Genomic DNA, 14,612 nt, shown 5'->3' with positions numbered 1-14,612 from the left:
GTCCGTGTTGTGTTGCTTGTTAAAGAGAGCCTTCAGTTCTTTGGTCCGTGTTGTGTTGCTTGTTAAAGAGAGCCTTCAGTTCTTTGGTCCGTGTTGTGTTGCTTGTTAAAGAGAGCCTTCAGTTCTTTGGTCCGTGTTGTGTTGCTTGTTAAAGAGAGCCTTCAGTTCTTTGGTCCGTGTTGTGTTGCTTGTTAAAGAGAGCCTTCAGTTCTTTGATCCGTGTTGTGTTGCTTGTTAAAGAAAGCCTTCAGTTCTTTGGTCCGTGTTGTGTTGCTTGTTAAAGAGAGCCTTCAGTTCTTTGGTCCGTGTTGTGTTGCTTGTTAAAGAGAGCCTTCAGTTCTTTGGTCCGTGTTGTGTTGCTTGTTAAAGAGAGCCTTCAGTTCTTTGGTCCGTGTTGTGTTGCTTGTTAAAGAGAGCCTTCCGTTCTTTGGTCCGTGTTGTGTTGCTTGTTAAAGAGAGCCTTCAGTTCTTTGGTCCGTGTTGTGTTGCTTGTTAAAGAGAGCCTTCAGTTCTTTGGTCCGTGCTTGATGATGGACATCATTGTGTCGAGGAGCCTACCGTTCCTGTGCTTGGAACTAAACGTCTAGCTCTGCAGATCTCAGAATTGTGTGGTAGTCTTGTACTAACTTAATTTGCTATCTGCCTGCCAGATACATTGAATTCCATTTGCTTACTAAATAAGTGAGCTTTGCTTTGAAAGCCCCTGAAATGCAGACCTGTGGAGGGGAGCTTTGCTCTGAAAGCCCCTGAAATGCAGACCTGTGGAGGGGAGCTTTGCCTCACTCTCTCCTCCAACTAACTTCACCATTAACTCCTGCAGTAACACCATTACCTCATGTTCTATCAACAGCCAGAGGGGGGGAGACTTCCACTCAGAGCTGGGATGATGGCAAGTCCGTCCAGACAGTCAGACAGGCATGGCAGGAGACTGAGACAGGCCAGACGGTCAGTCGGACATGGCAGGGACGGGTGTCTGATGAACAGCAGCAGGGGAGACTGGTGGAGGAGAAAGAGGAGGATTGGTTTGTCCTGCTGGGCAGACAACCCTCCCTCCCCTATGTCCCCTACCCCATGATAAAACCGCCAGGTATCTGTTGTTAACCTCATTCTGTGTAGCTGTGGTATACCTGATGTCACTGTGTGCATCCTCGCTTTGACAATGAATCCTCCGTAGAGGTGTGCTTTAGAAGTTGACAGTGATGGAAGGTGAACCTTCTAAGCTCGCCACCGACCGTGATGACATCTTTAAAGATGTTGCTCTGTCATGTACTGGCTTATTTAATGTTGCTATCTTATCAATGGTGCTTGGCCCTCATTGATGTAGAGCTGTGATACTGTGGTAAGTATGCTTTGCTGATGATCCTCTGTTTGCAGTGTGCTCACGAGCTACGTTATTTTTCTATATGTAAGGGATCCGCTCTGTTCTAAATGTTTCTGTGATGTCCTCAGTCAAATACCGCTCTGCCAAGGTGGCAAAGGTGGCCACGGCCAACATTCTGGAGAGGCTGCTACAGCCAAGGCAGGAACCAAGTGATGACTGGGTCATGCAGTTGGACCGCAGCTTTGAGTTTGTAGACACACCTCCATGTGAGTCGTCATACTATATACATTCACTAGCTGTTGTTCATTAGCACAGAAATAGAGTTTTGCAGAACAGACATGATTGTCTGTCTGGTAGAACAGGGAATCATAATTTCTGTCTGTAACATTCTGAGCGTTTCACCTCACTGAATAGGTGAGTATACACTCCTGTTCTTCCTATACTGATAACCCCAATCTGCCCCTCCTCAGTCTCTCCCCCAGTCTCCCTGGAGAAGGAGGAGACTAGGCAGGAGAGGAGGGAGGTGATCAAGAGGCTCCAGGAAGGAGTGTTCCTGGTGGAGAAGCTGAGGGAGGTAGAGGTGCTGGATGAGAGACTGAGGGAGGTGAAGGTTCTGGAAGAACGGCTGCAGGAGGTGGATGAGCTGGAGGAGAGGATACAGGAGGAGGTGGAGGCCAGGCAGCAGCAGGGGGAGGAGGGAGGGGTAGAACAGGAGGGGGGGGAGGAGGAGGTGGTAGAGGCAGCGGAAGAGAATGTGGAGGAAGTAGATGAGTTGGAGGAGCAGATTAAGGAGGTGTTTCTCAAAGGATTGCTGCCAGATGAGTCAGGGGAAGATGAGGGACTAAAAGAGGAGAGTATGGAAGAGGCAGAGGAATCTGAAGAAGGGTGGTCAAATGTGGCGAGCACCTCCTCTGTGGTACGGAGAGTAGAGTGGAGGACCCAGAATAGTGTGACTATAGTGAAAGAGATGAGGCAACAAGAAGGAGAGATGGAGGAGGAGACGGTGGAACAGGTGGAGGTTTCAGACGAGGGATTGAAAGAGGATGAAGGATGGTTAGAGGAGAGGAAGCGTCAGGCTTTGGAGGAAGGGTTGCCAGAGGGGCTTGAGGAAAGGAGAGGAGAGATAAGAGTGGAAAGGAGGAGGAAGAAGGTGACTATAGTGACACAGGATGAGAGTCTTCCAGATGAACTAGAGAAGAAAGCATCTGAGAAGTTGTCAGAGGACCAGATAGGAGGCCATTTTTATAAAGAAGGACAACTTATGGTGAAATTCAATGAACTATTTGCGGCAGAGAAGTTAGGGTTACCGGTAGTTACAATTCAGCAGTGGCTCCAAGAACAGGAGTGGCTCCAAGAACAGGAAAAGGTCAGGGAGGAGAAACAGGAGGAGAGAGTGGAACATGGGAAGGTTTCAGGCAAGGGATTGATAGAGGTGAAAGGAGGTCTAGAGGATAGGATGCGGCAGATGTCGGAGGAAAGGGTGCCAGAGGGAGAGCAGACTGTGAAGAAAACCAAGAAAACAGTGAGAATAGTGGAAGAAATGAGGAGAACACAGAAGACACTCGAGGAAAAGTCATCAGAGGACATTTTATCAGAGGAAAGGCTGGGAGATGGATTTTATACAGAGGGGGAAGTTTTGGTGAAATTCAGAAAGGATGTGGAGAGGGTTCCACATAGAGTCAGACAAATGGAGAAGCCCCAAGAAGAAGAAGAGGTGGTGGAAGTGAATATGCAGCCATCCCAGCCAGAAGACAAGGACGATTGGGTTGTGCTGCTGGACAGCCTCCCACATAAGACTCTTTATAAGCCTCCAGGTACGTCCCATCAACCAATCAGCTTTGCTTCTCCCCGTCACCGTTGAAACCGTAATGGAAACGCTTGCTTTACCACCACCCACACAATTACTGACAATTCCATCTCGAACATTCCCTCCGCAAAGCTAACCAGCTCGTGTGTTTTACAACAATTGCCATTTCAATTGAAAGATTAACCTTTGGTACGGTATGGATTTGTGTGGCTGAGAGAACTGCTGTCTCTACTTTGTCAGTCATTCCAGTCGACTCCGCTCTGGTGCCTGTGGTCTCCACAAGATTCTCTGTGGTGTTAGTAGACACGGTCGAGCAGAGAGCACCAGAGAGGGAATGCATTGAAGTGGAGGCCACACAGCAACAGCCTGAAAGGGGGTTGGTGGAAGGACGGAGACCGTGGCAAATGCAGGAAGATGATTGGTGTATGCTCTTGGACCTGGCTGATCGTGTTCCTTCAGGTGTACCAACCACACCAGTTTCAGGTATGAAGAACTTTCATCAAAGCCCTGCTGCTTGTGCTATGCCTCAATTATTTGGTATTTTAGGGATTGAAACAACTGGGCTACAATGACTGATTAATCATCAAACTAGGCTTTGAACTTCATGTCTCTCACGGTTCATTGTGTCTTTATGTATCAGCTTCTTTGCAAGAGCAAGTTCAGGTGTACGTAGAGGAAACCATCTCTTCCATGGTTAAAGTGATGACAGTAGTGCAGAGAGAGGAGAGCAGGGTGACTGTAGTGGAGGAGATGGAGTTACAGGAAGACCAGAGCCGTCTGGAACAGAAACCGTCACAGTCACAGAGAGAGATGGAAGATGACTGGGTTGTCCTGCTGGACATTGTTCCCAGAGAACCATCTGTGATTCCGTCAGGTATTTCCATGATTTTCATGCACTGCTTCCCCGTCCCACCACAATATGAACAACATCTTCCCTGAGCCTGTGCTTCATACGCTGCAGAATACTTTCAAATAAGAATAACTAACAAGACATTTGACTATCCACCAAGAGAAGGGCTTCAGCTACATTGCTTTGTGTAGTAATTTCAATTATCTTCCAGTATCTGAGGAATGTGTGTTTGTACCAGCTTCTGTGGAAGAGCGTATTCCGGTATACCCTGAGGAAAGTGTCTCCTCTGTGGTTGAGTTGACGACAGTAGAGCAGAGAGAGGAGAGAAGGGTGACTGTAATGGAAGAGAAGCAAGAGGAGCGACATCAAGAAGAAGTTATACTTCCACCACAGCCATCAAGAGAGATGGACGAGGACTGGTTTGTGCAACTGGATGTCGTGCCCAGAGAAACATCCTATATACCACCAGGTACCCCATACAATTCAAGGCTTTGCGCCTCAGCCCCTGATTCCATCAAAATATAACCAACCCACCTCGCCAAACTCGCAGACTAACCGTAGTGCTTTTCCCATATGAACTTTGGAATGTTTATCTGGGAATATGATCTTTGATGACATGGCTTTTTGTGAGCCCACACATCTAGCTGAATCTGAAGGGTATGTACTATGTGTGTTTGTATCAGTCGCTCCAGCAGAGCCAACACCGGTTTCTCCAGATGTGATCAGCCCTGTGGTTGAGGTAAAGGCTGAAAAGCAGAAGCCAGTGGTGGTTCTGGTGGAGGAGACGAGGCCACAACAGAAACAGGAAGTAGAGGAGTGGCAGCGACAACCAGAGAGAGATGATGATTGGTTTACACCGTTTGCTGATGTCCGTGAGGAGCCGATCATTGTACCACCAGGTACCGTTCCTGCTTAATTGCCACAATCTTTGTACATTTGCAGCTGTGTACATTTCCCAGCTTTGACTGAGAATAAACAATGGTTTTTGGAGAACATGGTAAAGTTCCTAAACTAAAGGACTTTCCCCTGTCTGTATCAGTTGCTCTTGGTGAGCATACTCCGGTATATCCAGATTTAAGCCAGACCACCTCTGTGGTTGATGTGACGACCATAGAAAAAATAATGAAGAAGAGGGTGACTATTGTTGAAGAGAGGTGGGGACAGCAAGAGGAGATACTCCAGTCAGAGATGATCATCTCAGAGCAGAGACCACCAGCAGAGAGAGAGGAGGGAGATGGCTGGTTTGATCTGTTGGATGCTGTCCGTGAAGAACCTGCTGGGGTTCCACCAGGTACCTCAGACATACAGTACTGCCAACAAGCTAACTAACCACCAGGTACCTCAGACATACAGTACTGCCAACAAGCTAACTAACCACCAGGTACCTCAGACATACAGTACTGCCAACAAGCTAACTAACCACCAGGTACCTCAGACATACAGTACTGCCAACAAGCTAACTAACCACCAGGTACCTCAGACATACAGTACTGCCAACAAGCTAACTAACCACCCGGTACCTCAGACATACAGTACTGCCAACAAGCTAACTAAACACCAGGTACTTTAGACATACAGTACTGCCAACAAGCTAACTAGCCACCAGGTACCTCAGACATACAGTAATGCCAACAAGCTAACTAACCATCAGGTACCTCAGACATACAGTACTGCCAACAAGCTAACTAACCACCAGGTACCTCAGACATACAGTACTGCCAACAAGCTAACTAACCACCAGGTACCTCAGACATACAGTACTGCCAACAAGCTAACTAACCACCAGGTACTTCAGACATACAGTACTGCCAACAAGCTAACTAACCACCAGGTACCTCAGACATACAGTACTGCCAACAAGCTAACTAACCACCAGGTACCTCAGACATACAGTACTGCCAACAAGCTAACTAACCACCAGGTACCTCAGACATACAGTACTGCCAACAAGCTAACTAACCACCCGGTACCTCAGACATACAGTACTGCCAACAAGCTAACTAAACACCAGGTACTTTAGACATACAGTACTGCCAACAAGCTAACTAGCCAACAGGTACCTCAGACATACAGTAATGCCAACAAGCTAACTAACCATCAGGTACCTCAGACATACAGTACTGCCAACAAGCTAACTAACCACCAGGTACCTCAGACATACAGTACTGCCAACAAGCTAACTAACCACCAGGTACCTCAGACATACAGTACGGCCAACAAGCTAACTAACCACCAGGTACCTCAGACATAAGTACTGCCAACAAGCTAACTAACCACCAGGTACCTCAGACATACAGTAATGCCAACAAGCTAACTAACCACCAGGTACCTCAGACATACAGTACTGCCAACAAGCTAACTAACCACCAGATACCTCAGACATACAGTACTGCCAACAAGCTAACTAACCACCAGGTACCTCAGACATACAGTACTGCCAACAAGCTAACTAACCACCCGGTACCTCAGACATACAGTACTGCCAACAAGCTAACTAAACACCAGGTACTTTAGACATACAGTACTGCCAACAAGCTAACTAGCCACCAGGTACCTCAGACATACAGTAATGCCAACAAGCTAACTAACCATCAGGTACCTCAGACATACAGTACTGCCAACAAGCTAACTAACCACCAGGTACCTCAGACATACAGTACTGCCAACAAGCTAACTAACCACCAGGTACCTCAGACATACAGTACTGCCAACAAGCTAACTAACCACCAGGTACTTCAGACATACAGTACTGCCAACAAGCTAACTAACCACCAGGTACCTCAGACATACAGTACTGCCAACAAGCTAACTAACCACCCGGTACCTCAGACATACAGTACTGCCAACAAGCTAACTAACCACCCGGTACCTCAGACATACAGTACTGCCAACAAGCTAACTAAACACCAGGTACTTTAGACATACAGTACTGCCAACAAGCTAACTAGCCACCAGGTACCTCAGACATACAGTAATGCCAACAAGCTAACTAACCATCAGGTACCTCAGACATACAGTACTGCCAACAAGCTAACTAACCACCAGGTACCTCAGACATACAGTACTGCCAACAAGCTAACTAACCACCAGGTACCTCAGACATACAGTACTGCCAACAAGCTAACTAACCACCAGGTACTTCAGACATACAGTACTGCCAACAAGCTAACTAACCACCAGGTACCTCAGACATACAGTACGGCCAACAAGCTAACTAACCACCAGGTACCTCAGACATAAGTACTGCCAACAAGCTAACTAACCACCAGGTACCTCAGACATACAGTAATGCCAACAAGCTAACTAACCACCAGGTACCTCAGACATACAGTACTGCCAACAAGCTAACTAACCACCAGATACCTCAGACATACAGTACTGCCAACAAGCTAACTAACCACCAGGTACCTCAGACATACAGTACTGCCAACAAGCTAACTAACCACCAGGTACCTCAGACATACAGTACTGCCAACAAGCTAACTAACCACCAGGTACCTCAGACATACAGTACTGCCAACAAGCTAACTAACCACCAGGTACCTCAGACATACAGTACTGCCAACAAGCTAACTAACCACCAGGTACCTCAGACATACAGTACTGCCAACAAGCTAACTAACCACCAGGTACCTCAGACATACAGTACTGCCAACAAGCTAACTAACCAAACCTAGGCTTTTTTTCTTGTGTGAATTAGGAATATGATATCTCTTGGGTTATGACTGGTCAATCATCAACAGGACCCTCTATTAGTAGTTGTGGTATATCAAGCTCTCTGTGTCTTTTTGCTCCAGTTTCTCTGGCTGTTAGCGATAGGGTATACCCAGAGGTTGTGCCAGCCAAACATCTGACCATTGAGCCTGAACCAAGAGTGTTTGTGGTGGAAGCAGTCAGATCCCTTCCTGAAGACGTTGCCCTGGGGGGTAAGGCAACACAACCGCAGAGAGAGCTGGATGATGATTGGTTTTTGCAGCTGGATGTTGCCCCTAAAATAGCAGGTACTTTGACTATTCTAAGCTTGCTGTTGGCCACTCGAAATACAAATACCAACCCTTCTCCTGCTTCCAAAGGCTCTCAATTGTTGTGTGAGCCTGTTGACTATCCACAAAAGCTTTTGGCAAGGAATACACTCTCATATTTACATGTTCTAGTAAAATGCTTGATACCTTGTGGACTGTTGGGCTGTGTTTCTGTCTCTATCAGCTGCACCAGTGGTGGTGATTTACTCTGATGTGAGCACTACAGCTGTTACGGTGGTGGTGATTTACTCTGATGTGAGCACCACAGCTGTTACGGTGGTGGTGATTTACTCTGATGTGAGCACCACAGCTGTTACGGTGGTGGTGATTTACTCTGATGTGAGCACCACAGCTGTTACAGTGGTGGTGATTTACTCTGATGTGAGCACCACAGCTGTTACTGTGGTGGTGATTTACTCTGATGTGAGCACCACAGCTGTTACAGTGGTGGTGATTTACTCTGATGTGAACACCACAGCTGTTACTGTGGTGGTGATTTACTCTAATGTGAGCACCACAGCTGTTACGGTGGTGGTGATTTACTCTGATGTGAGCACCACAGCTGTTACGGTGGTGGTGATTTACTCTAATGTGAACACCACAGCTGTTACGCTGGTGGTGATTTACTCTGATGTGAGCACCACAGCTGTTACTGTGGTGGTGATTTACTCTGATGTGAGCACCACAGCTGTTACAGTGGTGGTGATTTACTCTGATGTGAACACCACAGCTGTTACTGTGGTGGTGATTTACTCTAATGTGAGCACCACAGCTGTTACGGTGGTGGTGATTTACTCTGATGTGAACACCACAGCTGTTACGGTGGTGGTGATTTACTCTGATGTGAACACCACAGCTGTTACGGTGGTGGTGATTTACTCTGATGTGAGCACCACAGCTGTTACGGTGGTGGTGATTTACTCTGATGTGAACACCACAGCTGTTACGGTGGTGGTGATTTACTCTGATGTGAACACCACAGCTGTTACGCTGGTGGTGATTTACTCTGATGTGAGCACCACAGCTGTTACGGTGGTGGTGATTTACTCTGATGTGAACACCACAGCTGTTACGGTGGTGGTGATTTACTCTGATGTGAACACCACAGCTGTTACGCTGGTGGTGATTTACTCTGATGTGAACACCACAGCTGTTACGGTGGTGGTGATTTACTCTGATGTGAACACCACAGCTGTTACGCTGGTGGTGATTTACTCTGATGTGAGCACCACAGCTGTTACGGTGGTGAAGGAGACAGTGGAACAGAAACCACCAAAAACCGTGAGGATCATGGAAGAGACTGTTAAGATGGAGGAGGGGCCTGTGGTAACACCTAAAGAAGTGGATGATGATTGGTTTGTGCTTTGGGACTGCGCTCCCTCTGAGATACTGACCACAGCCAAGGGTATTGCTGCTTGACCACCGTCTGCCCCTTTTGTCTTTGTCTTTGTTAAAACGCTGAACCCAGATCGTGTATTACTTGACAAGCCTGTTATCCTTGTTTTATTTCAGCGTTCCACGTAGACAGAGAGGTTATAGAGCTGGTACCCCGGAGAACAGTGGTTGTGGTGGAGGAAACTAGGAAACCACCTAGAGTGGTGGAGGACAGACGTGAACCGGAGGTTGAACTGGTGAAAACACTGCCTCCCCAAGAGAGAGGGGAGGGTGATGATTGGTTGACGCTCTTTGAAGCCTCTCGTCAAGAGCCTGTGAAGATGCCAACAGGTACCCACTGACCACATCTTCCTGAGCTCGGTTGTGCTTCACATTCCCCTATACCTTTTTTATAATGATGTGTGGTAAAGGGTCTCTAATCAGATATGTGCAGCTGTGGCCACAATCAGATTCTGCGTTATAATTTGTGAATGGTAAGAGTATCATAGTTGAGTCTCCTGGGTACTCTGTGTCTGTCTGTATCAGTTGCTGTGGTAACTAGACCTGCCACTGTGGTTGACGTGATGATGACGAGCACAGAGCAGAGAACCCAGAAAAGGGTGACAATAATGGAGGAGAGCTGGAGAGAGGAGAGGAACCTGCAGCAGAGACTGCCTCAGAGACAGATAGAGGTGGACGATGATTGGTTTGTCCTGCTGGATGCTGCCCCTAAAGAATTAGGTACCCCCATCTCTTCATTCCCCTATCCCCCTGCTTTTCCTGCTCATTTTAGCTGCAGACTGAGACTACCAAAAGACTGAAACTACCAAAAATATCAGTTAATTTTGTCCGGCATATCTATTTGGAAAAATTGTATTGCAGATCGAGATGGCTATTGTTTGTTTGAATTTTTTTGAGAATTGCAAAATGGTCTTCTACTGATACTTTAACGATGCTTTAACGATGCTGTGTCTTAGATAAGAGCTCTGTTTGTGTGTTTGTATCAGTTGCTCTCTGTGAGCGTCTCCAGGACTATACTGACATAACTGTTGTCAAAGGTCCAGCCGCTCAGCCCAAACCCACAGTGGTGGTTTCTGAGGAGAAGAGACCGCTGTTTGAGAGGAGGGTTCTGGAGAAGAGACCGCTGTTTGAGAGGAGGGTTCTGGAGAAGAGACCGCTGTTTGAGAGGAGGGTTCTGGAGAAGAGACCAGCACAACCCCAGAGAGATGTGGATGACGATTGGTTTGTGTTGCGGGATAAAAAATCGCGTGCAGGTACTTTGCGTCTTGAGTTTTTGCGTGCTGCCCTAAAACAATATGATCTCACCCCCGCTCTCCAACCTCAACTTACCAGAGAAGCTCGCTGACTAACATTCGTCCAACACTTTTACAACGTGGTTGTGCTTTGTCATGGGATTTTCCCCTGAAAAATACATTGTTTGACGAACCAATGGGTCTTTGGTTATGCTTTGCTTTATAGAAGAAATACATATTTAGTTTTCCTTTTAACGGCTTTAGGAATACTATACTACAGTGAGGCGTGAGCTTATTAACCCAAAGAGTCAGGACAACTTCTGCCATTTGCATCGTTGGTTATTAACCCAATGAGTCAGGACAACTTCTGCCATTTGCATCGTTGGTTATTAACCCAATGAGTCAGGACAACTTCTGCCATTTGCATCGTTGGTTATTAACCCAATGAGTCCTGACAACTTCTGCCATTTGCATCGTTGGTTATTAACCCAAAGAGTCAGGACAACTTCTGCCATTTGCATCGTTGGTTATTAACCCAATGAGTCAGGACAACTTCTGCCATTTGCATCGTTGGTTATTAACTCAACGAGTCAGGACAACTTCTGCCATTTGCATCGTTGGTTATTAACCCAATGAGTCCTGACAACTTCTGCCATTTGCATCGTTGGTTATTAACTCAACGAGTCAGGACAACTTCTGCCATTTGCATCGTTGGTTATTAACTCAACGAGTCAGGACAACTTCTGCCATTTGCATCGTTGGTTATTAACCCAATGAGTCAGGACAACTTCTGCTATTTGCATCGTTGGTTATTAACCCAATGAGTCAGGACAACTTCTGCCATTTGCATCGTTGGTTATTAACCCAATGAGTCAGGACAACTTCTGCTATTTGCATCGTTGGCTACGGTTGAGAAGTACTGGCCATGCTTTGCTGCCCGTTCTATATTGTGGACAGTTGCTTCCTACAACTCATCCAAGCTTTTCCCCTTGCTAGTCTCATTCTAGACTAGACTGAGCTGGCCTGTGAAGGTACAGTGTGTACCTGAAGTCTGTGTGTGCCCTGGCCTCAGTGTGTGTGTGTGTGGAGTTGATTATGAGTTTGTTTTGTGTACGTGGATGTTCAAGATGTTCTTCTCCGCTCTGTCAGTGTGTTTATCTCTCACTACACCGGGTTTGATGGTCTCAAAGCATGCAGACTGTCTCTCTCCTGCCCTCTATACAAAACAACTATCTAAATACTAACACTCCCTCTGTCCTGTCTCTCTCCTGCCCTCTATACAACCCACTATCTAAATACTAACACTTCCTCTGTCCTGTCTCTCTCCTGTCCTCTATACAACCCACTATCTAAATACTAACACTCCCTCTGTCCTGTCTCTCTCCTGGCCTCTATACAACCCACTATCTAAATACTAACACTTCCTCTGTCCTGTCTCTCTCCTGCCCTTTATACAACCCACTATCTAAATACTAACACTCCCTCTGTCCTGTCTCTCTCCTGTCCTCTATACAACCCACTATCTAAATACTAACACTTCCTCTGTCCTGTCTCTCTCCTGGCCTCTATACAACCCACTATCTAAATACTAACACTCCCTCTGTCCTGTCTCTCTCCTGTCCTCTATACAACCCACTATCTAAATACTAACACTTCCTCTGTCCTGTCTCTCTCCTGGCCTCTATACAACCCACTATCTAAATACTAACACTTCCTCTGTACTGTCTCTCTCCTGGCCTCTATACAACCCACTATCTAAATACTAACACTTCCTCTGTCCTGTCTCTCTCCTGGCCTCTATACAACCCACTATCTAAATACTAACACTCCCTCTGTCCTGTCTCTCTCCTGTCTTTTATACAACCCACTATCTAAATACTAACACTCTCTCTGTCCTGTCTCTCTCCTGCCCTCTATACAACCCACTATCTAAATACTAACACTCCCTCTGTCCTGTCTCTCTCCTGCCCTCTATACAACCCACTATCTAAATACTAACACTTCCTCTGTCCTGTCTCTCTCCTGTCCTCTATACAACCCACTATCTAAATACTAACACTCCCTCTGTCCTGTCTCTCTCCTGGCCTCTATACAACCCACTATCTAAATACTAACACTTCCTCTGTCCTGTCTCTCTCCTGCCCTCTATACAACCCACTATCTAAATACTAACACTCCCTCTGTCCTGTCTGTCTCCTGCCCTCTATACAACCCACTATCTAAATACTAACACTTCCTCTGTCCTGTCTCTCTCCTGTCCTCTATACAACCCACTATCTAAATACTAACACTCCCTCTGTCCTGTCTCTCTCCTGTCCTCTATACAACCCACTATCTAAATACTAACACTTCCTCTGTCCTGTCTCTCTCCTGGCCTCTATACAACCCACTATCTAAATACTAACACTCCCTCTGTCCTGTCTCTCTCCTGTCCTCTATACAACCCACTATCTAAATACTAACACTCCCTCTGTCCTGTCTCTCTCCTGTCCTCTATACAACCCACTATCTAAATACTAACACTTCCTCTGTCCTGTCTCTCTCCTGGCCTCTATACAACCCACTATCTAAATACTAACACTTCCTCTGTCCTGTCTCTCTCCTGCCCTCTATACAACCCACTATCTAAATACTAACACTCCCTCTGTCCTGTCTCTCTCCTGGCCTCTATACAACCCACTATCTAAATACTAACACTTCCTCTGTCCTGTCTCTCTCCTGCCCTTTATACAACCCACTATCTAAATACTAACACTCCCTCTGTCCTGTCTCTCTCCTGTCCTCTATACAACCCACTATCTAAATACTAACACTCCCTCTGTCCTGTCTCTCTCCTGCCCTCTATACAACCCACTACCGTAAATACTAACACTTCCTCTGTCCTGTCTCTCTCCTGGCCTCTATACAACCCACTATCTAAATACTAACACTTCCTCTGTCCTGTCTCTCTCCTGCCCTCTATACAACCCACTATCTAAATACTAACACTTCCTCTGTCCTGTCTCTCTCCTGCCCTCTATACAACCCACTATCTAAATACTAACACTTCCTCTGTCCTGTCTCTCTCCTGGCCTCTATACAACCCACTATCTAAATACTAACACTTCCTCTGTCCTGTCTCTCTCCTGTCCTCTATACAACCCACTATCTAAATACTAACACTTCCTCTGTCCTGTCTCTCTCCTGCCCTCTATACAACCCACTATCTAAATACTAACACTTCCTCTGTCCTGTCTCTCTCCTGCCCTTTATACAACCCACTATCTAAATACTAACACTCCCTCTGTCCTGTCTCTCTCCTGCCCTCTATACAACCCACTATCTAAATACTAACACTCCCTCTGTCCTGTCTCTCTCCTGCCCTCTATACAACCCACTATCTAAATACTAACACTTCCTCTGTCCTGTCTCTCTCCTGTCCTCTATACAACCCACTATCTAAATACTAACACTCCCTCTGTCCTGTCTCTCTCCTGCCCTCTATACAACCCACTATCTAAATACTAACACTTCCTCTGTCCTGTCTCTCTCCTGCCCTTTATACAACCCACTATCTAAATACTAACACTCCCTCTGTCCTGTCTCTCTCCTGCCCTCTATACAACCCACTATCTAAATACTAACACTCCCTCTGTCCTGTCTCTCTCCTGTTCTTTATACAACCCACTATCTAAATACTAACACTCCCTCTGTCCTGTCTCTCTCCTGTCCTCTATACAACCCACTATCTAAATACTAACACTTCCTCTGTCCTGTCTCTCTCCTGCCCTCTATACAACCCACTATCTAAATACTAACACTCCCTCTGTCCTGTCTCTCTCCTGCCCTTTATACAACCCACTATCTAAATACTAACACTTCCTCTGTCCTGTCTCTCTCCTGCCCTCTATACAACCCACTATCTAAATACTAACACTCCCTCTGTCCTGTCTCTCTCCTGCCCTTTATACAACCCACTATCTAAATACTAACACTTCCTCTGTCC

General features: G+C 46.4%; 1 protein-coding gene across 9 annotated transcripts in view; it reads left to right on the top strand.

Moving 5' to 3' along the window:
• Nucleotides 1-14,612, top strand: part of LOC120039599 — a 38,486-nt gene that overhangs the window by 11,538 nt on the left and 12,336 nt on the right. For 6 of the 9 annotated variants that reach the window (XM_038985018.1, XM_038985016.1, XM_038985012.1 and 3 more), the window contains exons 11-22: nt 851-1,087; nt 1,450-1,587; nt 1,792-3,135; nt 3,369-3,611; nt 3,769-4,002; nt 4,190-4,447; nt 4,662-4,877; nt 5,018-5,269; nt 7,776-7,979; nt 9,513-9,725; nt 9,921-10,115; nt 10,433-10,648. In XM_038985018.1, coding sequence (XP_038840946.1) covers nt 851-1,087; nt 1,450-1,587; nt 1,792-3,135; nt 3,369-3,611; nt 3,769-4,002; nt 4,190-4,447; nt 4,662-4,877; nt 5,018-5,269; nt 7,776-7,979; nt 9,513-9,725; nt 9,921-10,115; nt 10,433-10,648 — 3,750 coding nt within the window. The remainder of the gene's footprint in view (nt 1-850; nt 1,088-1,449; nt 1,588-1,791; nt 3,136-3,368; nt 3,612-3,768; nt 4,003-4,189; nt 4,448-4,661; nt 4,878-5,017; nt 5,270-7,775; nt 7,980-9,512; nt 9,726-9,920; nt 10,116-10,432; nt 10,649-14,612) is intronic. The other 3 variants (XM_038985017.1, XM_038985015.1, XM_038985013.1) reach the window with 3 other exon arrangements.

Source organism: Salvelinus namaycush, unplaced genomic scaffold (genome assembly GCF_016432855.1).
Source record: "Salvelinus namaycush isolate Seneca unplaced genomic scaffold, SaNama_1.0 Scaffold284, whole genome shotgun sequence".
Lineage (NCBI taxonomy): Eukaryota > Metazoa > Chordata > Actinopteri > Salmoniformes > Salmonidae > Salvelinus > Salvelinus namaycush.
The sequence above is the reverse complement of the archived record's forward strand: the minus strand, read 5'-3'. Positions and strand labels throughout refer to the sequence as shown.